Raw genomic sequence first — 26509 nt, forward strand, 5'->3', positions numbered from 1 at the left:
CGCAAGAGAGGACATCAGAATGGCATGCTCAAAAGCTCTCGTTATCGGGCTAAGATATATCCGTCTGTGATTTAATTCGATATAGGTGTTAGAAACATCATAACGAAGTTATTTTAAACCGATCTATATCAGTTTATGCGAGTATATTGCTATTTTCGGAATTTTCGTAGTATTGCGCTTTGAGGATTTGGACATGTGTGTGCCACGTAGCTATTGTTAGCTGCTAGTTCCGAAGTTGAAGAGGACGTTTTACAACAAAGCAACGATTCTTTTGGACAAAGGACACCTTGCCCAAGATACTGATGGAAGCTCGTCCAAAAGTAAGAGCTATTTATGATTTTATTCCGTATTTATGTGGAAAAATGTAAACGCATTTGTCGGCCATTGTTGCGGCACTAGTCTGGCTGTAACGCACACTGTATGTCTAGTAACGTTAATTTTAAAAATCTAACTCAGCGGTTGCATTAATAACTAATGCATCTTTCATTAGCTGTCCAACCTGTATTTTTTTTGTCAATCTAATCGATAAATAATCGTAAACTTAGGTGCCTTTCCAAGATGGCGCCGGCCAGAATGCATGCCATGTTTTGACAGATTACATTGCATAACCACGATTTGTGATGCTAAATATGCACATTTTCGAACAAACTCTATATGCATTGTGTAATATGATGTTACAGGACTGTCATCTGAAGAATTCTGAGAAGGTTAGTGAAAAAATTAATATATTTTGGTGGTGATAACGTTATCGCTCTTTTTACCTTGAATCAATGTTGGGGTGATGTTAGCTCATGTGGTATGCTAATATAACGATATATTGTGTTTTCGCTGTAAAACACTTAGAAAATCTGAAATATTGTCTGGATTCACAAGATCTGTGTCTTTCAATTGCTGTACGCTGTGTATTTTTAAGAAATGTTTTATGATGAGTAATTAGGTAATACACGTTGCTCTCTGTAGTTATTCTAGTCGCTTTGGTGAGTTTTGTGATAGTGGCTGCAATGGTAAACTATGATTTATACCTGAAAAATGCACATTTTTCTAAAAAAACATATGCTATACCATAAATATGTTATCAGACTGTCATCTTATGAAGTTGTTTCTTGGTTAGTGGCTATATATATCTTTATTTAGTCGAATTAGTGATAGCTACTGATGGAGTAAAAAACTGGTGGAGTAAAAAAAAGTGGTGTCTTTTGCTAACGCGGTTAGCTAATAGATTTACATATTGTGTCTTCCCTGTAAAACATTTTAAAAATCAGAAATGATGGCTGGATTCACAAGATGTGTATCTTTCATCTGGTGTCTTGGACTTGTGATTTAATGATATTTAGATGCTAGTATTTACTTGTGACGCTATGCTAGGCTATGCTAGTCAGCTTTTTTACTGTGGGGGGTGCTCCCGGATCCGGGATGAGTACCAAGTAAAAGTTAATAGAAGGACTCAAACCTTTAATAGAAGGATTCAAACCTCTATACATCACAGATACGTATCACTCATTGCATGCACTAATTCTAACCTGCTTTGGTTCTTTTAAAATGCATACGTCTAGACTCACCCAGGAATATGATATGTCATCAATCGGGAGATTAAGAGTTAACTCCTGTGGTGGGTTGCGCTCAGCCCTCTCTCTTTCCCCTGGATCAACACACAGTTGATGAGTTGTTCCTTGTTGTTGGTCACGACAAATTCACCCGGGTCATGGCACCAAGTGTTAGCAGTTGATGTTATTCTTCAATAACACAGACCTCAAATCAAATCAGGGGGAGAAATATAGGTTTATTCAAAGAGAACAAATCATAGATGTTATGCTGGGAAGTAGATGTTCATTCTTCCCTGTCCTCAGTGATTCTCCACAGAACAAAACGACATTATGCAATTTATAACCCCCAACCCTAGGCTGTGGTTGACCAATTAGAATTCCATGCAGTAAAATTGGGCCAATGGCCAAATAACAAGTATCCTGTTTCAGGGTCAATGTATAGACCATTCGAACCAACGAAAACTTGCCAGATGTAGCTATGAGTGCAGGACTGAAACTCCTACACCGATTCTAAACAGATGTTGAACTGAAAAACAACTAGTTCCATTGATTGTTAATTCCCTATTGACCTCTAGTCATCTGCGTTGTGTATTATCTTAAAGTATTCTTACAATAGTAAACTAAAACTAATCATGAAAAAACTATTTTGTACACTGAAATAAAATAATTAACAATCCTGTTTGAAAAACTAAAACTATACTGAAACTATTATCTTTGACTCCAAAAGTAACTAAAAATAAATGAAAACCACCATAAATTATGTCCAGTTTTAGTTTTTGGGGGGGACAAAAACCTAATGGGTTTAGTAGGGTTTTCAAGCTTCTGAATCTGGTGGGTCACATTGAGTTAGGGTGCGTTCAAGTTGGTGCATCGTGTGTTGCATCGTGGGTAAGAAAATTGTCCGACTTGCACTTCATGTCGACTGCATGAACAAAACTCATGTGATCAAAGGTCATAAAGTTGTGCTAACACTATGCTATACTCATTCACTGAAGTGCTGGTTGTAGCGTGTCGAAGTAGGGAGAACACGCATTTTACGGCTTATTAAGGTGTTGAACAAAGTGTTGACAGTGCCGAATAACAACTTGAACATGAACTTACACATAAAACAGACACTTTTTACTCTCTAGTCATGGTTTTAAAAGTTTCGCAATCTGTGCGTTTGAGGCTTCTTTTTGCAGTCTATGGCTAAAGAAAACTGTGCAGACATGAGCTATCTGATTGGCCAGCGGTAGGCCTATAGGTACACTTGATTTGCTCTCTGGGTCTGCCGGGTAGGCAGAGTTCTACTTTCAGACACATGAAATGGTTCAAATTGGGAACACTTTGCCTTCCCGGTGCTAGGGCTGTTGAATCAAGTGCACCTACCACGAACAGCACGAAACAAATATAAAAAAATTGCAATGCAAGACTTTATCGTTGTTTGTTTTACAGAAATGTTTGGTGATCAACTAGGAATGCCTTGGAGATTGACCAGTCGTGATCGACCGGTTGGTGACCGGATAGTTCAACTCTCCAGTAGGAGGTGCTGCCCTGCCTATAGTTTTTTTCTTATAGTGGATATTACATTGAAGATATGACATTTTTTCAAAGGTACAAATTCAACATACATGTAACCCTCAAAACTACATTGATTACTTTTTATAAATCCAATGTATTTTACAGCATAGATTCCACATCACAATACGTTGACAAATTACGTTAAAACAACGTTGACTCAACCAGTTTGTGCCCAGTCGGGTTGATTTCACAGTCACACAGAGTATCTGCACATGTGCACGGGTGTGCTTCATTCTGCTACAACGTGGTAGCTACGGGACCAAAACAGCTGAGAAGTTTAGCCTCACGCTTCAACGCTCCTGGTTGTTGCGGAAATTGAACCAGTACCACTGTTTACTTCGTACATTACATCACCTCACTGAGTCTACCTTTGGGGAAGCAGGTAGCCTGGTGGTTAGAGCGTTGGGCCAGTAACCAAACGTTTTTTGGATTGAATCACGGAGCTGACAAGGTTAAAATCTATCGTTCTGCCCCTGAACAAAACTTTGTACTTGACTGACTCGAAATATACATTTGTTTTTATAAAACTAAATAGAAACTAGTAAAGTGGCTCTGAAAGGCAAGTCAGTAAACTTACAAAAAATGTAAAACCTTTAAACTTATCATAACCTATGACTTGACCTGACCCATCACTTTATGTATTACTTCCCCACAGTAGCAAGAAATGAGGTTGAGGCATAGGTTACTTTCTGTCCCTAACACGAAAACTAAAACTGAAACAAAATCATATAAAATCGAAATATACATTTGTTTTTATAAAACTTGAACTAAATAGAAACTAGTAAAGAGGCTCTGAAATCTAACTGAAAGTGAATTTCAAATAAAACTCTTAAAACTAATAGAAATAAAAACAAATACAAAAACCCCAAACTATAATAACCTTGGCTGTGATTTTTTATTTTTTATTGTCTGTGTATGAGGAAAATATGTTTCCTAAGAATGTATTAGGTGCAGTGTGTGTTTATATGAGAGAGAGAGCGAGCAAGAGCAAGCATGTGTGCACGTGTGTGTGTTTGAGGTTCTATCTGCTGGTAATGAGCATGCTTTTTGTCTGTGAAAGTGTGTTTATAGTGTTGACAGTTGTAATAAACAAAACAGCCATGCGTTAAAGGTGAAGTTCACCACAAAACACTTACGGGCCCTTTATAAAACACTTGCCTTGCTGTTTGTCAGTACCCCAGACAGTCTCTAGTTCCATTGTTTGAGTATTTAGATTTCTGTATTTTTATATCAAAATGCTGAATTTCCAAAATTAACTAAAATGCATAAAAAATGATGTGTATTTAATGTTACATAAACAATGACTGGTGTCTCGGCATTGAATTGCCAAACAAAGAGACGAGAGAGGACGCAAGGAGTATGCAATTGAGATCTTCCCACACGATTCTACGCGCCCGGGCCAGATTCATCTAATCCCCTCATTGAATAGAACGGGTGATCCCATTCAAGACAACGATGGCATAATGGGTGGACTGCCGGCTATTGCAAATGTACCCATAGGAGCAGAGCGGTAAGTAAAAGCAGGGAGTGCACCCATCAATCTGTGCTGTGGGTTGTCTAATCAACTCAACTGAGATTACAGAAAATACATTCCATTGCATGAGCCACATCAGTTAGCATCATTTGAATGAACATTCTACATTACCATGGAAATGATTGCATCACGCACGGCAAGCAGTACTGATGCACCAAGTCTGGAACCAACAGGACCTTGAACAGCTTCTACCCCCAAGCCATAAGACTGCTAAATACAGTTGATGTCGGAAGTTTACATACACCTTAGCCAAATACATTTAAACTCAGTTTTTCACAATTCCTGACATTTAATCCTAGTAAAAAATTCCCTGTCTTAGGTCAGTTAGGATCACCACTTTATTTTAAGTATGTGAAATGTCAGAATAATAGTAGAGAGAATTATTTATTTCAGCTTTTATTTATTTTATCACATTCCCAGTGGGTCAGAAGTGTACATACACTCAATTAGTATTTGGTAGCATTTCTTTACATTTTTTTACTTGGGTCAAACGTTTCGGGTAGCCTTCCACAAGCTTCCCACAATAGGTTGGGTGAATTTTGGCCCATTCCTCCTGACAGAGCTGGTGTAACTGATTCAGGTTTGTAGGCCTCCTTTGCTCGCACACAATTTTTCCGTTCTGCCCACAAATTTTCTATAGGATTGAGGTCAGGGCTTTGTGATGGCCACTCAAATACCTTGACTTTGTTGTCCTTAAGCCATTTTGCCACAACTTTGAAAGTATGCTTGGGGTCATTGTTTATTTGGAAGACCCATTTGCGACCAAGTTTTAACTTCCTGACTGATGTCTTGAGATTTTGCTTTAATATATCCTCATCATTTTCCTGCCTCATGATGCCATCTATTTTGTGAAGTGCACCAGTCCCTCCTGCAGCAAAGCACCCCCACAACATGATGCTGCCACCCCCGTGCATCACGGTTGGGATGGTGTTCTTCGGCTTGCAAGCATTTTTCCTCCAAACATAACGATGGTCATTATGGCCAAACAGTTCTATTTTTGAATCATCAGACCAGAAGACATTTCTCCAAAAAGTACGATCTTTGTCCCCATGTGCAGTTGCAACCCGTAGTCTGTCTTTTTTATGGCAGTTTTGGAGCAGTGGCTTCTTCCTTGCTGAGCGGCCTTTTAGGTTATATCGATATAGGACTCGTTTTACTGTGGCTATAGATACTTTTGTACCTGTTTCCTCCAGCATCTTCACAAGGTCCTTTGCTGTTGTTCTGGGATTGATTTGCACTTTTCACACCAAAGTGCGTTCATATCTAGGAGACAGAATGCGTCTCCTTCCTGAGCGGTATGACAGCTACGTGGTCCTATGGTGTTTATACTTGCGTACTATTGTTTGTACAGATGACCGTGGTACCTTCAGGCATTTGGAAATTGCTCCCAAGGATGAACCAGACCTGTGGACGTCTACAATTTTTCTGAGGTCTTGACTGATTTCTTTTGATTTTCCCATGATGTCAAGCAAAGAGGCACTGAGTTTGAAGGTATGCCTTGAAATACATCCACAGGTACACCTCCAATTGACTCAAATGATGTCAATTAGCCTTTCAGAAGCTTCTAAAGCCATGACATCATTTTCTTGAATTTTCCAATGATTGCATGACATGTTAATGATTGCGTTCCACAATATTACACTGCCATCATTAGGCTAGCTAAAGTTAGGCTGAAAAGTTTTGCCACCAGCTCCTCCTTGGTTGACTTTTCAACCGGGGCGATGTTGGGAGGTAGGTTTGGTGTGTCAACTTCGAAGTAATGGTCTTTGTATATGACCTGTTAATCTTCCCGCAACTTGACAGCCTGCTGGACCAATCGGGTTCTAAAGTTGAACGTCTTCAGTTCAGACACTCTTCTCTACCCAGTCCTTAGCGTTATGTTATCCTGTCCTACTGCCTATCCTGTCAATCGGCGGCAGATTGACGAGGGCGGCATTTTCTGAGATAAACTGACCAAGACGCACCTCCAACAACACATAAAACCTCACATAATTTTGCCTAACAACAATGACAATTTCTCTCAACCAGTGGCAAATGGACTTTTTATGTGAGCGCTGATGCTGCCCTGTGATAAGCATTGCCCACTTTGTCAAAGGCAGGGGCGCACCATATTTTGCTTCTCCATTTCCAGCACTCCTCTCAAGGGTACTGTTGGAGAGATGCATCGCTGCGGCTCTCCACCAACGTTCCGTCAAAAATAATATCTATAATAAATCATGTAGCAGATATAGGATATGGTAGAATGAGTATGTGGCCTTTTCTGTAGCCTTCAGGCTGGACATAAAATGTATGACAATGTAATGAGACGGACACTTTGAACGTCATGCTTCTCCGATCAAATAGCCTGATCTAAATGGCACGCAATCAAATAAAAATATCCTAAAAGCAGGACAGGTCAAAGTAAAATGGGCAGTATAGAATCGACAATCACAACTGTTGTCCAGGAGTTTCATCCCATTGTCATTATCAGGGGTTTCAAGTTTGTATCCGACCATTTTTGACAAATTGATCATAGCTTAAATAGCCAAATTGATTAGTCACAGGAATCTGGACTAAAAAAGGCCAATGCAACAGCCTGTTTAACAAAATGGTGGGCCTACCACATGGATAGGCATCAGTGGAGGCTCCTCTGAGGAGGAAGGGGAGGTCCATCCTCTTCAGTGAATTCCAGAAAATAAATGGGCCTCTATTACAGGCTAAGGGATAATTAGCCGTATTGATGATGGCACAATACATTTACATTTATGTAATTTAGCAGACGTTCTTATCCAGAGCGACTAACAGGAGCAGTTAAGATTAAGAGCAATACTCATTGGCACATAAACAGATTTTTCATCTTGTCGGCTCGGGGAATGGCACAATACATTTACATTTATGTAATTTAGCAGACGTTCTTATCCAGAGCGACTAACAGGAGCAGTTAAGATTAAGAGCAATACTCATTGGCACATAAACAGATTTTTCATCTTGTCGGCTCGGGGATTCGAACCAGCAACCTTTCGGTTACTGGCCCAAAACACAATACTATTGATGTCTCTCTTGGTCTTGTATACTTGAAGAATGTTGCGCCAACTCATTGCTCAAAGGGTGTTAGTGGTCAAGTGTGAGGCTGTTTTTCTTCCTCTTGTGTGTGGGTTTACAGGTTAATTAGGATATTATTGGTATAAAAGCTAGACTGGCAATTGCAAGCAACATGTTCTCCTCCACTACCACTATTGACTTTATACTTATCACACTGTTTCGTAATATATATTCATGTTTACGTAGACCCGGATTCTGAAGTGCGTGTCCCATACATTATTTTTCTATGGCGCACATCCGCTTGTTGTAGACACTGTTTACCTAGCCAGCATGTCATCATTGTCAGACAAACTTGAAGGGGACGACAGTATGCAGTTACATTATGGGGTGTAGGCAGGATACTGTGTGTGTTGGGTGTTGGTGTGGGTTGGGGGGGATATATAGAGGATACACAGAACGTCCCTGTCATTTAGCTCCAGACTTTTAAAAAAGGCCAACCATTTCCAGTTGAAGAGCTCTGCGAGTTTCATCTTATTAGAAGCATAAGTACCTTAAGGCTGTCGTCTGAAGAGGTAAAAAAAAAAGCATACCCCATGACAAGACCTCTGTCACATGTAAGTGATACTCTCCCACACACACACACTGACACACACACACACGCCAGCTGCTAATCACAAATACATTGACCCCTTTCTGGCGGAAGGCCACAGCTGATAGGAAACGGGTCTGGAGGTCACAGGAGGGAGTGGGCCTTGGCAGTGATTGCGTTCCAATGTACAAGGCCTCCTTTTATTACCAAAGAGGACAGGTGCGTTCAGTTCGTCAAAGGGGACCATAGAATCAGCGCGTCGTAGAGACCCAAATTCCCAGAGCATGCGGAGAAAAGGATAAAGGAAGGTCATGAAGGGCGAGTATAGAGAGAATGCAAAAGAAGAGATAGACATCGGTGAATTTGAAGCATAATGGTCACGTTTGACAGCTGTGCAGGCGTCAAAAAGGAGTGAGGGGACGGACGTTATCGCCGTGAGACTGTCACGATCAAACAGACACAGACAGTCAAGAGCCCCCAACTGTAAAAAGATAGGATTGTGTCGTTGACGGACCGAATTCACAGCAGCCACTTTTGCAAAAGAGTAAGATAGATGTGATAACGAATTAGAGTGTGACTATTTCAATAAAGTGATATCCGCGATACAAACCGGTTTCCGCATGCATATTCTGAACACAAACAGGCAGAAATATACCCACATAGAAATACAAAAACTAAACTTAATGAAGCACACCCACACAATCACTCATATAACACATGTACAGACAGACAGACACAGTCAGACAGACACACACACACACACACACACTGAAAAACATCCCCACCACACACACACTCCAAATACCAAAAAGCTGGACTCACCCAGAAGAGGAGGTTGAAGAAGACCATGCCGTAACGCAGGCCCCTCATGCAGCCCTCGGCCATCCTGCAGCGCCGCAGCTCTAGGAGGAAGATGAAGGAGAGGTCCAGGTAAAACACCACATACTTCTTCCCCTGCGAGGTGGTGTAGCGGCCTTTAGCCGCCTGCGGCCCAGGCGCCGTGTGGAAGCCGAACGCAAAGGGCGGACGTTTATACTCGTACTCGCCACTGTAGCTGTGGAAGCCCGAGGTGAAGGGCGGCGTCTCGGGCTTGCTGTCCAGTGAGGGACTGCGCCGGTACGGCGTCTCGTCCGTGCTCGAACGCCTCATGGACTAACTGGAGGTGAGACGCTAGCAGCAGCTGAAGTTTTAATTCAACCCCTTCCTTCAAGAGCTTCAAGAGGTCTTTGAGAGCCCACACAAATAAAAGTCACTTAAGACCTGAATAGAGACACAAAGTCCAAATAACGTGTCCTCAGGGGACAAATGTGCAGAGTTGTGGTGCCAGTAATGTGGAATAGCAACTGTTCCCAATAGTTTCTAAGCTAACCAGCCTACAGTGTTTTTCACCATGGAAACTAAAGGACGATCAGGCATGTAGTCCAACTGTGCCCCGGCAGTGATAGACCAGCTAAGATTAAAACACATCACCTCAATTTCTTTACGTTGCTTAATCCTACAACACCTGTTCGTTATTATGTTCCTTTCCTGAATCCCACAACTACTGTACAGCTGTCGATCACTTGAAAAAAAAAAAAGCTTTCGTTTTTCCAATTCCTGCTAATCTCAGATCAGTCGGACGCACATAATCGCAGGAGCGCTTGGCACTACCCGAACTGCTCTAATCTGGTCGGTCGGCTGAGTGATATGTCACACCTGGTGCCATTAGAAATTCCGGAGCAGGTGCGCTCTGGCAGAGAAAACAGCCACTGTTGACGACGACAGTGTTTCAGCCAATCAGTCTCTTTCACACCAGAACCACTTCTCCATTAAGACCGCACGCTAGTACTCCATCCAGTTGGAATTGATTCTGAATGTTCACCAGTGCCCATTGTCTTGGCTTCACTTTCCCTCACATGCAGAAAAGTTCAAGAGAGAGATGTGCAGACCAAGAGACAACATCGAGGTGGATGTGTGGGGATGAGTGGAGGGAAAAGATGCACGAGAAAAGGATAGGTAACTGAAATGAGGAGAGCACTCTTTGGTTTCCATTAGGTGAGCGCGCTACCACTTTCCTTGTCTGGTTTTCCTGTTCGTCCTGGTTCGTTCTTTTTCCTCCTCTCTAACTCCCCCTCTCTGCTTTTCCTCTGTTCCCCCTTCCCGCAGCTGCTGTTTCGCAGGTCTACCTGCTACTTGTCTCACTGCCTCTCTCCTTCACCTCGGTCTCCCTCTCTTTCTGTCTATCAGCTCTGATGTAGACACATTTCCTTCATTTCCACAGTCCAGCCAGTAGAGCGTTGTATTAGGGCAAGGTTCCCTCTCCTCCTCTTTCCTCCCTCCCTTCTGTGCGCCTCTTTGTTTGTTTTCTCCTCTTTCTCTATAGGTGGGTCACGAGAGTTAAGTATCCGCCAGCGTCATGGCCAGAAGAAGAAGAAGAAGAGAGACACATTCCTTGGAGGGAAAAAAAAGACTGCAGTGTCATAGCAACCGTCCAGCCTGCCTAGAGCTCTCTCTTTCTCTCTCTCTCTCTCTCCCTCCCTCCCTCCCTCTCTCTTTCTCTCTCCCTCCCTCCCTCCCTCCCTCTCTCCCTCCCTCCCTCTCTCGCTTACTGTCTCTCATTCACTCACACTGTTTCAGCACTCCCCTTCTACTCCTTGATAACTGTCCCCAAATCCTGACAGTGAGATGGGTTGGAACAGTCATTCACAGCCTATAGCCACACCCTACTACAGAGCTGAGCCAATCCGCTTCCTGCATCCCATCCTCCCTCTGCCTCTCTCTCTCTCTCTCTCTCCCCCTCTCTCTCTCTCTCTCTCTGACACACACAAACAAGTGAGCATTAACCCCACACAAAAGAGGATCTGCTCCTTGGTTAACATACCAGCAAGAAGCTAGTGGTCCCTCTCTCTCTCTCTCTTTCTCTCCATCTCATTCCACATTCTAAGGTGCTTCTCTCACTCAAACCTGCACTATATATGTACGCTTGACTACAGTCATGTTTCCAACCTCTATCCCCGACAGGACCAAACATACCCACACAGTGCAGCTAGAATCCCATGCTGCAAGCAACTCTCCCTAGATGTGCATATGCATTAATATAGGACGGGAAACGCACTGCCTCACACTGCTGCACCTGACAGACGATCAGACTAAACAACAACACGCTCCACGACTCCGTGACCATCTGGGTCAAAACAATGAATTGTGACGAAGGCTTTGTTTTTTTAATAACAAAAAGGTCAATTATGATTGAACTTGTATTTTTCTCGCCAAGATGCCAGTAGCAGAGTATTGAACTGTCCGTTTGTTCTTAGATGCATGCACATGTTAGACTGCAAAACTTGTGATGTGCGAGTTACCGATAAGCCTATAACTGTTTATTGCTTGCTATTGATGTTTGGTAATTGTGTGGATCATCTAAAAATAGCATTTGTGTTGATATAAAAAGCTCAATCCTATACTGTATAATATACCTATTCAAAATGATTTCCCATCATCCTCACATATGGCTGAACATACAAAATAAGGAATGCATAAAACGTCCTGGAATGTAGCACAGTTCCCTGTAGATATGCGTATCAGTCCATCAGGTTTACACAGCATAATCTCGCTTCTACAGGCTTAGAGAACCATGCCTGGCAGCCCCATCTCAAATACAAAACCAAGCAATGATAAACCACTTTATGACAATTTAACGATACATTAAAATAGCAGTGGAGGCTGGTCCAGGTGAGAAGGGGAAAACTGACCTCTTTTGTACATTTGGGAAAAATACATCAAACGTATTCAGACAACAATATGGATAATTTAATGTAAATACTATACACATACAGACACATCAATGTCCTACCTCTATAAACCTTGCTGTTGTAGGCTTGGCTTCATTTCAGACCCACAGAGAATGAATGAGTACCAGCCTATTATACATGTGGCTTCGTCGGTCAGTTGGCGCGTTTACGGTTTACAGTGAAACCCTGAGGCTCAGCAGGTGGTTAAATGCACTATACGTTCGAAGCCACTATCAATAAACAGACTAAATGAGCAGGAAATACAATATTCTTAAAGTAGAGGAGAAGACTGTGAGGCTACACTGTAATGTAGTCATCATAGACTCGCAGACCCCCTACGTCCTAGACAAGGACTCTTAATAGAGGAGTAATCTATACCGCTGGGACGTGGAATTATTCTTTTGTGAAGTGAACTAATGACAATGGTTGTGGAGTGACATCAATACTTTCATGCTGAGGCCAAGTCAATGGCATGCTAGATCAATGTCAATGATCAACGCTTGAATATTGAGAGCAGGACTGTCTCAGTAGGATGTAGATTAGTGGTCCCAAACTGTGGGTCAGAGACCCAGTGGTGGATCGGGACTGGAGTACAGGTTCGTTGGAGGATGTTAAAAATATATATGACTATGTAGTTAATTCCTTCAAACTGGCCAAAAGATGTCCTTAAAATGTCCAAGTTTTCCATCAAAGATTCATAAGTTTTACTACATATTATTTTTTCCATTGCCTCTGTTTTTCAGCTGCACAAAAATATATGGTGAGTCCCATGTAGTGGAAAATGTTAATTGGACGAAGATCCAAGGGTTTTATTTTGGAAGGAGGCAGGGGAAAATTATGACTTTCCACACAGCGGAGATCAGTACAATTATACCAAACACTGTGCAAACCCGGTAAAAGAAACCAAGAGAAAAACAACAGTTGACATCTATATTTGTGCCCCTCTGAAGAGCAACGGTAGATTACCTCTCCTAGTGTGAAACGACAAAGGAAATGGAACTTTAATAATTCATCAAATCTAACACAAAGCCTCCACACACACAGCCTCCATAGAATGTATTTTTATTTGATTTGCAGTCATACCGGGCAGTGTGTATCTAAACACAGTTCCCCACAGTCCACACTTACAGTTGAAGTCAGAAGTTTACATACACCTTAGCCAAATACATTTAAACTCACTTTTTCACAATTCCTGACATTAAATCCTAGTAAAAATTCCCTGTCTTAAGTCAGTTAGGATCACCACTTTATTTTAAGAATGTGAAATGTCAGAATAAGAGTAGAGAGAATGATTTATTTCAGCTTTTATTTCTTTCATCACATTCCCAGTGGGTCAATTACTCAATTAGTATTTGGTAGCATTGCCTTTAAATTGTTTAACTTGGGTTAAACCTTTCGGGTAGCCTTCCACAACAAGTTGAGTGAATTTTGGCCCATTCCTCCTGACAGAGCTGGTGTAACTGAGTCAGGTTTGTAGGCCTCCTTGCTCACACACACTTTTACAGTTCTGCCCACAAATTTTCTATAGAATTGAGGTCAGGGCTTTGTGACGGCCACTCCAATACATTGACTTTGCTGTCCTTAAGCCATTTTGTCACAACTTTGGAAGTATGCTTGGGGTCATTATCCATTTGGAAGACCCATTTGCGACCAAGCTTTAACTTCCTGACTGATGTCTTGAAATGTTACTTCAATATATCCTCATAATTTTCCTGCCTCATGATGCCATTAATTTTGTGAAGTGCACCAGTCCCTCCTGCAGCAAAGCACCCACACAACATGATTCTGCCACCCCCGTGCGTCACGGTTGGGATGGTGTTCTTCGGCTTGCAAGCCTCCCCCTTTTTCCTCCAAACATAACGATGGTCATTATGGCCAAACAGTTATATTTTTGTTTCATCAGACCAGAGGACATTTCTCCACAAAGTATGATCTTAGTCCCCATGTGAGGTTGCAAACCGTAGTCTGGCTTTTTTATGATGTATGTAAACTTCTGACCCACTGGAATTGTGATACAGTAAATTAGAAGTGAAATAATCTGTCTGCAAACAATTGTTGGAAAAATTACTTGTGTCATACACGAAGTATGACATACACGAAGTACAAACTATAGTTTGTTAACAAGAAATTTGTGGAGTGGTTGAAAAACGAGTTTTAATGACTCCAATCTAAGTGTATGTAAACTTCCGACTTCAACTGTATATCAACACTGGGTGGTTTTCAATCAAACTCACACTGCAGGAAACAATGCACTGCACTAAATGGATTTTTACAAACGTGGATCCAGCACGCAACTTTTTTTAAAGAATAATTTGTAAGTGAGCACATTGTCTATTATCTCATCTTAATTACAGCTAACAGTGAAACAAACATCAAAACAGAACATTGGTCTCGGCCCTAAATAAACTATAGTGATATGTGAGAGGGCACCTGCCATCCATCCATCACACTTCCCAGCCCGGGAACAGTGTCAAAAGGTGCCATCCTGATGCTGATCTCGTCACACCTTCTAACAGCCCCTGTGAAAACCTCTTCACCCGCCATAATCACGATGTACGCATATCTGTCAGATCTCTCAGTGATGTTATGAGCCTAATCCATATTCACCAACATCAGATTTGTTTCCCTGTTATAGGATAATAATCTTCTCCACTCGATTTCTATGCAGAGTCGAGGAATGCTGTCTTTATGCATCAGCACATGCAGATCCCGAACATGATTGAGAATGAGTGAGTTTGTAATGAGTGGGTGTTGAGACGGTGGTAGAGGTGTATGTGAGACTGACACAGAGACACAAAACTGGGGTTAGGGGAGGTGTTGGCTCACCGCAAGTCTAATCCTGCAGCCATTGTCTCCAGAGGAATTAGATGAGATTAGGGGAGAAAATCCCCTTTGAGGACAGGGTGTAAGGATTGCAGAACATAATCCATCACACATACACACACTCATAGATCTCCCCCCCCCACACACACACATGCACATAGACAGACACCTGACACACACACACACACGCACACTTATACTGCTTTTACATAGGATTTATGGTATTTTGCCTATAAAAAAAAAATTGGGCAATGTTTATATGACCCCCTTACAAAAAAGCCCATTTCTACTACATTCTTGCCTGCATGTGCCTTTTATACCTCCCGTGTGCATGCCTGTGACAAGTGGTAGTAGTGGTGCGCAGATGTGGGTGGGCGTTTATTGTAATAAAGCCATTGAATATACATCATCAAAAATAAATCCATTATTCATTTGTTTAGGTGGGTCCTAAGAAACGTTATAAGACTAATAAAATGTATTTTTAAAACAACAGCATGGTATATTTTGAATTGAATTGTGTTACGTTCAAATGAATGAAATCAATAGTTCATTATTTTGTTAATTAAAACAGACAAGGCACACCTAGCTCGATCACAGAGCACACCTATTTTTGGAGTAAGAATATAATGGAACATAACAGAATAAAGTGCAACTTGTGTCACGGGAAGGTGTGGAACAGCTTTCATATAAAAAAAAGGTGATAAAAAGCCCATGTTTCATCTTTTTCCTAGCCACTTTATTAGGGAGCAGGCGTACGGTCTTACGTTGAGAGTATCTTCATCATGGTACTCATAGAAAACAATAGCAATCTAGATTTTCAAAAGCATGTGACTCTCGCGTTACTCTTTCAACCTCTGCGGGCTTGTGTAGTTGCCTATATGCGATCGAGCAAAATAAAAGGCCTGAACTTGATTTGGGCTACATTATTGCATGCTGAATGTTTCTTATCAGTGATAGTTGAGCAAACGAATAGATGAGCTATACCACTTCCACTTGTTTTATTTAACCTTTATTTAACTAGGTAAGTCAGTTAACAACAAATTCTTATTTACGATGACGGCCTACCCCGGCCAAACCCTAACCCGGACGACAGTGGGCCAATTGTTCGCCGCCCTATGGGACTCCCAATCACAGCCGGTTGTGATACAGCCTGGAATCAAACCAGGGTCTGTAGTGATGCCTCTAGTACTGAGATGCAGTGCCTTAGACTGCGGTGCCACTCGGGAGCCCAACCAGAAACCATTTTTTGCCCAGCCAGAAACCAATTAACCAAATAGCCTATACAGACAGAGATTCAGTGAAACAAACTCACATTGATTGAGACAAGTCAGTGGTCTCAGGCTTTTGGTCAGGAGTAGGCCTAGGCTACTAAGCGCCTGAAGAGTAAAATAATCCACTTGTTAAACTATATAACATGCTGGCAAAATGTTCAAATAGATGAGCCAACTAGACAAGATGATCATGAGCAGCACTCACCTCAACTTAGCTAGCATTTCCCCAGCGTAATTGTAGCCTAACCAACATGAAAACGGAGATTCAGTCCCCATGCTTGTTTTAAAGCAGCGCGATGGATCTGTCCCAGTCAAAACAGTGGTGAAATCATCATCTAGTTGAAAAAAATCATCTCATCTAGTGACTTCGGGAGGTTCAGTAAGCAACAATTTGATACATGCCTTGAATTTAATAGCCTACTTTATTCCAATATTTTTGCCATTCAGTGATATTTATTCCCGCTGTAATTCTTTATGGATCTATCCAGGTGGGGTTAAGAAAACAGTGCATGCTTAGTGGTGGGCTATGCGGGGAGACATGACATGCTTTACAAAGTTTACAACTGGCAGGAGGAAGGTTAACTGGTGCTGCCTAGCAACCATCAAGAGAGAACCATTTAAGAGCATAGTGCGTGCCACTCCGCATTAAGGCTACGTTTCATACTAAAGGCGTCAGCATGCTTCGGTCAGGCTGGCGCCTAGCAAGTGTGCTCGCAAACTCCCTTAAAAAGATATTTGCTTGAAAAACGAAGAAGAAAAAAAAAAAATCGGCAATAGTTCTGTTTGTCTATCTTGAGACACGTTTTTGCCCAGGAGATTTTAGTCGCACAATTTTACATCTAACTAAAAGGTTTGGTGAATAATCCCTACTGTTGACTAATCACCAACGAATGGACGTACCTACTTCGGCTTGCCGCGAGAAAAAAATGGTGTGCGCACGAACAGCCTTGTTGAACAACACTACCCTTGTTGTAGTCCAAAACTAACAAAAACATCACATAAAGGCCGTCAATATATATATGCACAAACATTTTCGAACTGTTTCAGATGGGAAGTATTCGGACGCCTTAAGCAGAAGTTTACTGAAATGATTACTAGGTTGTTAGGTCGAAATAAAAGTTTCAGCTTTGATACGGACTGAAATCGCAGTATGAGTAATCTCGTCACTAGCTTTCTCTGACAGGTGTTGGCGACAGCCAGGGAACTTGATTAAGAGGGAAAGTGACAGTGGTAAAAGAGAGTGGTAAATGCAGAACAGAGAGTATTGGGGGCACATGTCGGGTCAGGTCAGCGGGCAGTTGTGTGTGTGTGTGTGTGCACGGTGCATATTAGTTATGTGCATTACTTCGTCTTTGATTATAACCAAAGCCATTTCTTTCCCAAGGATCGTTCCTCATTACCCTCTCCACGTTAGATTGCACTAGAGAGTTCAGCAGACGCAAACACATTACTGCCTCATATCTGTCTTGCATTCACGTGTAATGGATTCCCGGTTCCCAAGGGTATATAATCATCCACTTAACCTGGCAGTATAAAGAATGAGAACCAATATGCTGTTGTTTGATTACGGTAGCTACTAGCTTAGCAAGCCTTTCCTGATGCAGACAGTGTTGCTGGTGAGCTAAGGCCAAACAACATGGCCAATGGCATAGGGCTACACTCTCAGAATATAGGAGAACCCTTTCTGCTTCTCTTGGTTCTTCTGTGAAAAGGGTTCTACTATGCATGAAACCCAATAAGGTTCTACCTGGAACCAAAAAGGATTCTTCTATTGGGACAGCCAAAGAACCCTTTAGGATGTAGATAGCCCCTTTCTTTTTCGAGGAGTGTAGAATTCAATCAAACTCTCACTGCAGATGTAGCTCAACTGTGGTAAAGCTGGCCTCATCGTAATCAGTGCAAGCAGTTTAGAGACGTTGAGTTAAAACTGTTCATTGGTAAATGCAGAGTTCCTCTGAGGTTCTCACCATATAGAATTAATAAATCGTAGAAATATAATTACACATTCATTGCTATTGCTAATTATATTATAGTCCTCTGCATATGCTCCCCCACATTTCCTAACAGACTGACTGGTCGAAACACACATTGTGTTTGTTTCGCAGTAGTGGTCTGATAGAATCCAGCCCTAATTATGTTAGCGAGCGTTTACAATTTAGCTCGCTTCAAAAAATATAGAACAAAATAGACTAACTCAAAGGAGTCCGAAAACGTTACTCACAGAAGACAATCAAATACACTTCCCACTGGGCAAAAAACAGGTTGAATTAAAGTCCCCCCCCCCCCCCAAAAAAAAAAAAGAAAAGTTAATGTGATGATGTTCAATCAACATGGAAAACTGATTGGATTTGGAAAAAAGTCATCAACATAAATGATTTTTATTTTTTTATTATGTAACTTTTAACCTAAATCCAATGACATGGTGAATTTTTTTGTTAATTTCACGTTGAATTTCACGTTGAACCAAATGTAAATCAAAACTAGACGTTGAACTGACGTCTGTGCCAAGCGGGTTGGATGTTTAGTTAATGTACCAAAATGTTCATTGAAACAACACCGAAGTTGTTCGTTAAGTAGCAAAGAAATTGAGACTAGTTAACACGGTATATTCTTAAGAATTCTTTCAAGGACAAAAGCCTGTGAGAACATAATTCTCAAAATCATAATTACTGTTGGTGGAGTTAGTGGAGGACTGTTTGCATGGAGAAAGAGGATGCTAATTAGTAGACTCACACAGAACCGTAATAATAATAATAGAGAGAACAGTAACATAGAGAGATAAGCACTCCAACAGATTGTGGGCCACTCTTCCACACATCTTTTCCAATAAACATATAGTACCATTTCAGTCATGTTGTTTTTACCCGTAAAATAAAATTATGCACGTATGACTGTACGTCGCTTTGGATGAAAGCATCTGCTAAATGGCATATTTTTATATGATATAAAAGAGTACGATTCAGTTTGAAATAATACAAAAAAGTGGTGAGTCCAACATTGATCTTACCTCTTTGCACGGCAGGTCTATAGCTTGTGAGATCACTCATATCTTCAAAACCTGAGTGGCATTAAAAACCTCTCTTTTTTTCAATTTTCGCCTAAAATGACATACCCAAATCTACCTGCCTGTAGCTCAGAGCCTGAAGCAAGAATATGCATATTATTGATACCATTTGAAAGGAAACACTTTGAAGTTTGTGGAAATGTGAAATGATTGTAGGAGAATATAACACATTAGATCTGGTAAAAGATAATAAACTCAGCAAAAAAAGAAACGTCCCTTTTTCAGGACCCTGTCTTGCAAAGATCATTTGTAAAAATCCAAATAACTTCACAGATCTTCATTGTAAAGTGTTTTAACACTGTTTCCCATGCTTGTTCAATTAACTATAAACTATGAATGAACATGCACCTGAGGAAAGGTCGTTAAGACACTAACAGCTTACAGACGGTAGGCAATTAAGGTCACAGTTATGAAAACTTAGGACACTAAAGAGGCCTTTCTACTGATTCTGAAAAACACCAAAAGAAGGATGCCCAGGGTACCTGCTCATCTGCGTGAACATGCCTTAGGCATGCTGCAAGGACGCATGAGGACCGCAGATGTGGCCAGGGCAATAAAGTGCAATGTCCATACTGTGAGACGCCTAATACCCTGACTACACTTTTATTTGCAAAATACATTTTGAAATCTATGTTATTCAATTATTGCGCGCGCCAATGAGAATCTGCGTTGCCAAGGGCTAAAATAGAAGTCAGTTCTATTTCTGACACAGATGACGCTGCAAGTCCTGCCTCTCCCATCTCCTCATTGGTTTATAGAAGCAGGTACCCACGTGCCATCTCCTCATTGGTTATACCCACGTGGGTGACTGAAAGATGAACGAGGTCGGTGGCGGTAATGCACCTAATTTATGAAAGTTGCCAATCGCAATATAAAGTCAAGAGAAGAAAAAGCCTGGAAGGAGGAGAGTTGACTAGAAACGATTCAGTTGACCATTTTGTGTGTGGATTAATTGTCGGAGTAGAGGACCTTGTGCATTTCAGGTAAAATAACAACTCAATGTTTATATCCCAGGACAAATTAGCTAGTAACAGCAAGCTAGCTAAATAGTACAAATTAGCTAGCAAGTGCAAGCTAGCTAGCTAAATTGCCATAAGTGTTTAATGCTTTTCGACCTGTCCCCAAATTAATATAATTGGTTCAGAGTTTGTTTTGATATTTTAACCTGTGTGTTGTGAACGCGTTTGGTGTGGGGGGACAAAATCCATTTATGCACAATGGCGCACGCGCGCAGCCGGTTTGGGTTCCGTGTAAGACAGCGCTACAGGGAGACAGGGCGGACAGCTGATCGTCCTCGCAGTGGCAGACCACGTGTAACAACACCTGCACAGGATCAGTACATCCGAACATCACACCTGCGGGACAGGTACAGGATGGCAACAACAACTGCCCGAATTACACCAGGAACGCACAATCCTTCCATCAGTGCTCAGAAGGTCCGGAATAGGCTGAGAGAGGCTGTACTGAGGGCTTGTAGGCCTGTTGTAAGGCAGGTCCTCACCAGACATCACCGGCAACGTCGCCTATGGGCAGAAACCCACCATCACTGGACCAGACAGGGCTGGCAAAAAGTGCTCTTCACTGACGAGTCGCGGTTTTGTCTCACCAGGGGTGATGGTCGGATTCGTGTTTATCGTCGAAGGAATGAGCGTTACACCGAGGCCTGCACTCTGGAGCGGGATCGATTTGGAGGTGGAGGGTCCATCATGATCTGGGGCGGTGTGTCACAGCATCATCGGACTGAGCTTGTTGTCATTTCAGACAATCTCAACGCTGTGCGTTACAGGGAAGACATCCTCCCCCCTCATGTGGTACCCTTCCTGCAGGCTCATCCTGACATGAGCCTCCAGCATGCCAATGACACCAGCCATACTGCTCGTTCTGTGCGTGATTTCCAGCAAAACAGGAATGTCAGTGTTCTGCCATGGCCAGCGAAGAGCCCGGATCTCAATCCCATTTAGCACGTCTGGGACCTGTTGGACCGGAGGGTGAGGGCTAGGGCCATTCCCCCCCCAGAAATGTCCGGGAACTTGCAGGTGCCTTGGTGGAAGAGTGGGGTAACATCTCATAGCAAGAACTGGCAAATCTGGTGCAGTCCATGTGAAGGAGATGCACTGCAGTATGTAATGCAGCTGGTGGCCACACCAGATACTGACTGTTACTTTAGATTTTGACCCCCTCTTTGTTCAGGGACACATTATTCAATTTCTGTTAGTCACATGCCTTTGGAACTTGTTCAGTTTATGTCTAAGTTGAATCTTGTTATGTTCATTCAAATATTTACACATGTTAAGTTTGCTGAAAATAAACGCAGTTGACAGTGAGAGGACGTTTCTTTTTTTGCTGAGTTTACAAAGAAAAAAACGTGTTTTTTTTTTTGTTTTTTTCTCTATCATCTTTGAAATGCAAGAGAAAGGACTAAATGTAATTTCAGGTTAGGCGCAATTTAGATTTTGGCCACTAGATGGCAGCAGTGTATGTGCACAGTTTAAGACTGATCCAATGAACCATTGCATTTCTGTTCAAAATGTTGTATCAAGACTGCCCAAATGTGCCTAATTGGTTTATTAATACATTTTCAAGTTCATAACTGTGCACTCTCCTCAAACAATAGCATGGTATTATTTCACTGCAATAGCTACTGTAAATTGGACAGTGCAATTAGATTAACAATAATTTAAGCTTTCTGCCCATATCAGATATGTCTATGTCCTGGGAAATGTTCTTGTTACTTATAAACGCGCGGGACGGTTGAGCTAACGTAGGCTAATGTGATTAGCATGAGGTTGTAAGTAACAAGAACATTTCCCAGGACATAGCTGTCCAACATGACTCCAAACCAAAGATGTTAAACAGTAGGCCTACACAACAGTGGTGGCTGGGAGAGGTGGGGAGGATGGACAACTTATTTAAATCGGCAGACAATTTTTTACAACAGAATGTTGATAGTCATAATACGTAATACGTCCCAATTGGCTTATTTGTCTCAGGTCGGTCTATTTATTTTATTTTTTCTGCATATCTATCTGACTTATGCTAATGTTCTGGTGACTGGTGAAAAGAAATAGCAGGAAAGAAAACTGGAGCCCATATGGAAATGAAAGTAGGTGAGAAAAGGGGAGTGTTAAGTAGAACACCTATTTCTGTTCGGGGAATGAGATCGACAGAGAGGGTAATTGTGGGACGAGGGAACCAACTCCAGCAGATAAAAAGGGCAAAACACTAAATAACTACCAAACACACAATCACTCAGACTAGTTAATTCACACACACTACCATGTTTCTTGACAATGTTGAGAGGAGGTGAGACACACTTCTGTTTGACTATCTTTCCCACCGGTGGTCAATTTAAACACTCCACGTTCACAGAAATGTGACACTATATCCCAACAGTGTCAAACCTGCTGATGCAGTAAGTCCTTTGTGGCCTCATTCAGCTTCTAAATCAAAGTAGCCATAACACCACTGTCACCCAGGAAGTAAACAATGCCAGAGTGAGCACACAATATATGTGTCTGTTTCACAAATAACGTCCCCTGCCTCCCTCTCCTAGCATAGGAACGCTTGACAGCTGGCATGTCATTATCCCTAATTGCATCTTCACTCTCTCGAAAGACACCAGGAAGAGTAATTCAACTGCACAAAAAACAATGAGAGTCAGTCAACTACTGCAGATTAACAATATCGAATCAGGCTAATGTTGTAAATGTTCTGAAAACAATTGAGAACACATATACAGTATAACACATAGCAGAGAGAGAGAGAGAGAGACACTGAAAGTTAGAGAGAGAGAGAAAGGTAGACAGAGAGAGCAGGAGAGGTACTGAGAGTAAGCGGTAGACAGAGGTAGATAGAGAGAGTCAGAGTAGGAGAGAGAGAACGGGGAGGAATGAGAGACTGTGCACTGGGACTCTGATCAGGCTCACAATTTTTTCAAAAACAGAGGGAATACTTGATCTAGGAAAATCTATGGCTGTGTGAACCGTGCCGCAAACTTTACCCAGAATGTATTTTTGAAAGAAAGCAGAGATAAGGGAAGCTTCAGCATCAACACACTCTTCCCGATTTCCAACAGATTTGTTGCCATGGCAACTAAACCCCCGGGCTGAGCAAGTAAAACAGCACCTTGTGAACTTCTCAATGAGAGAGCGAGTCACTGTAGACTGTGGTGTGGCGGACCATGCATGCTAATGATATAATGGAGGACCTTGTTAGGGTTGAAACTAATAGAAGCAAATACATTTACATAAGTTTCCATTTGGTTGATTGATTTGTTGTCTTAGTGTGCTTATTTGTTCAACTATGGATCTCTATTTACCTCTCTGAAGACAGCAAATCACCATCTAGCAACTTTCGCAAGACGAAACACCAATCCATGACGGGTGATCTGCATGTAGCCTACATGGAGTCTGGTGTGGCTCAGTTGGAAAAGCATGGCACTTGCTGAGTTACGATTGTGGGTTTGATTCCCACTGGGCCCACCCATGTGAAAATGTAGACACACACTACTATAAGTCACTTTGGATAAGAGTGTCTGGTAATTGGCATATACTGTATTTCACTTTCAACACATTTGCAAAAATGTCTACATGTTTTCACATTGTCATTATGGGGTTTTGTGTGTAGATAGATGAGAAAAAATCTTTAATACATTTTGTATTGAGGCTGTAAAACAACCTGACCTTAGAGATCCTTTTTATGTCTCTATTTTGGTTGGTCAGGGCGTGAGTTGGGGTGGGCACTCTGTTTTGTGTTCTATGTTTTCTTTACTGTGTGTTTGGTCGGGTGTGGTTCTCAATCAGAGGCAGCTGTCTATCGTTGTCTCTGATTGAGAACCATACTTAGGTAGCCTTTTTCCACCTCGTTCCGTTTTGTATTTTTTTTGTTCTAGTGTTCAGTGTTATTAAAAGTCATGAACACGTACCACGCTGCACCTTGGTCCTCTCCTTCTTCCTCAGACGAACGTCGTTACAACAACAATGTGGAATAAGTCAAGGGGTATGAATACTTTCTGAAGGGACTGTATACCTCACATGCGACCTACGAGCTGACAAGGTAAAAAATATGTTGTTCTGCCCCTGAACAAGACAGTTAACCCACTGTTCCTAGGCCGTCATTGTAAATAAGAATTTGTTCTTAACTGACCTGCCTAGTTAAATAAAGGTAAAATAAAAATGATAAGACTATGTAATGTGTATGTCAACAAAAGTCTATTAAACTGAATAGCTGACCAAATTTAACATTCTAGAAAAACCATGTGCAATCAAGTATTATGCGTTTAACTGACTAAGATCAAGGAATGTGTTACGGCAGATTTCCTCCTCTTCGTCAGAAGATCGGACCAAAACGCAGAGTGGAAAGTGTCCATGTTTTATTCACAATAAACTGAACACTAAACGAAACAAAATAACAAAAGATAATCTAACCAAACAACAGTCCCGTGTGGCACGAACACTGACACAAACACCCACAAACCACACGTGAAACCCCGGCTGCCTAAGTATGATTCTCAATCAGGGACAACGATTGACAGCTGCCTCTGATTGAGAATCATACCAGGCCAAACACACAAAACCCCAACATTGAAAACACACATAGACAACCCATCCAACTCACGCCCTGACCATACTAAATAAATACAAAACAAGGGAAAATAAGGTCAGGAACGTGACAGAATGGTCATGAGAAACGAATATCAAAGCAAGTATTTTAACTTTGCAAATATGAATGGATTCACATACAAGGCATAAAGCTTAAGCTACATTAAGGCAATACTGACATTAACCAGACATAATTATAGGCATTTACAGTGCATTTGGATAGTATTCAGACCCCTTGACTTTTTCCACATTATGTTACGCTACAGCCTTATTCTAAAATGGATTTAAATGTTTTTTTCCCCCTCATCAATCTACACACAATACCTCATAATGATAAAGTGAAAACAGGTTTGCAGACATTTTTGCTAAAAATGTTTAAAAAAATACAAATATAATATCACATTTACATAAGTATTCAGACCCTTTACTCAGTACTTTGTTGAAGCACCTTTGGCAGTGATTACAGCCCCGAGTCTTCTTGGGTATGACGCTAAAAGCTTGGCACACCTGTATTTGGTGAGTTTCTCCCATTCTTCTCTGTAGATCCTCTCAAGCTCTGTCAGGTTGGATGGGGAGCGTCGCTGCACAGCTATTTCCAGGTCTCTCCAGAGATGTTCGATCGTGTTCAAGTCCGGGCTCTGGCTGGGCCACTCAAACACAATCAGAGACTTCCCTCCGAGGCCACTCCCGCATTGTCTTGGCTGTGTGCTTAGGGTGATTGCCCTGTTGGAAGGTGAACATTTGCCCCAGTCTGAGGTCCTGAGTGCTCTGGAGCGGGATTTCATCAAGGATCTTTCTGTACTTTGCTCCGTTCATCTTTCCCTGGATTCTGACTAGTCTCCCAGTCCCTGCCGCTGAAAAACATCTCCACAGCATGATGCTGCCACCACCATGCTTCACCGTAGGGATGGTGCCAGGTTTCCTCCAGACGTGAAGCTTGACATTCAGGCAAAAGAGTTGACAGAGAGAGAATCTTATTTCTCATGGTCTGAGTGTCCTTTAGGTGCCTTTTGGCAAACTCCAAGTGGGCTGTCAAGTGCCTTTTACTGAGGAGTGGCTTCCGTCTGGCCATTCTACCATTAAGGCCTGATTGGTGGAGTGCTGCAGAGGTGGTTGTTCTTCTGGAAGGTTCTCCCATCTGCACAGAGGAACTCTGGAGCTCTGTCAGAGTGACCATCGGGTTCTTGGTCACCTCCCTGACCAAGGCCCTTCTCCCCCAATTGCTCAGTTTGGCCGAACGGCCAACTATAAGAAGAGTCTTGGTGGTTCCAAACTTCTTCCATTTAAGAATGATGGAGGCCACTGTGTTCTTGGGAACCTTCAATGCTGCATACATTTTTTGGTTCCCTTCCCCAGATCTGTGCCTCGACACAATCCTGTCTCGGAGCTCTATGGACAATTCCTTCAACCTCATGGCTTGGTTTTTGCTCTGACATGCACTGTCAACTGTGGGACCTTAGACAGGTGTGTGCCTTTCCAAATCATGTCCAATCAATTGAATTTACCACAGGTGGACTCCAATCAAGTTGTAGAAACATCTTACGGATGATCAACGGAAACAGAAACGCACCTGAGCTCAATTTCGAGTCTCATAGCAAAAGGTCTGAATGCTTATGTAAATAAGCTATTTCTTTTTTATACATTTGAAAAAATTGATAAAACCTGTTTTCGCTTTGTCATTATGGGGTACAGTGTGTAGATTGATGAGGATTTTTTTTTAATTTAATCGATTTTAG

General features: G+C 41.8%; 1 protein-coding gene across 4 annotated transcripts in view; it reads right to left on the reverse strand.

The window, feature by feature from the left end:
* LOC139563311 (tetraspanin-4-like) overlaps positions 1 to 26509 on the reverse strand; it is a 112508-nt gene that overhangs the window by 78940 nt on the left and 7059 nt on the right. For 2 of the 4 annotated variants that reach the window (XM_071381914.1, XM_071381912.1), the window contains exon 1: positions 9071 to 9531. In XM_071381914.1, coding sequence (XP_071238015.1) covers positions 9071 to 9397 — 327 coding nt within the window. In that variant the 5' untranslated portion in view covers positions 9398 to 9531. Of the gene's footprint in view, positions 1 to 9070; positions 10494 to 26509 lie in introns of those variants that run through there. The other 2 variants (XM_071381915.1, XM_071381913.1) reach the window with 2 other exon arrangements.

Source organism: Salvelinus alpinus, chromosome 33, assembly GCF_045679555.1.
Source record: "Salvelinus alpinus chromosome 33, SLU_Salpinus.1, whole genome shotgun sequence".
Classification (NCBI taxonomy): Eukaryota; Metazoa; Chordata; class Actinopteri; order Salmoniformes; family Salmonidae; genus Salvelinus; species Salvelinus alpinus.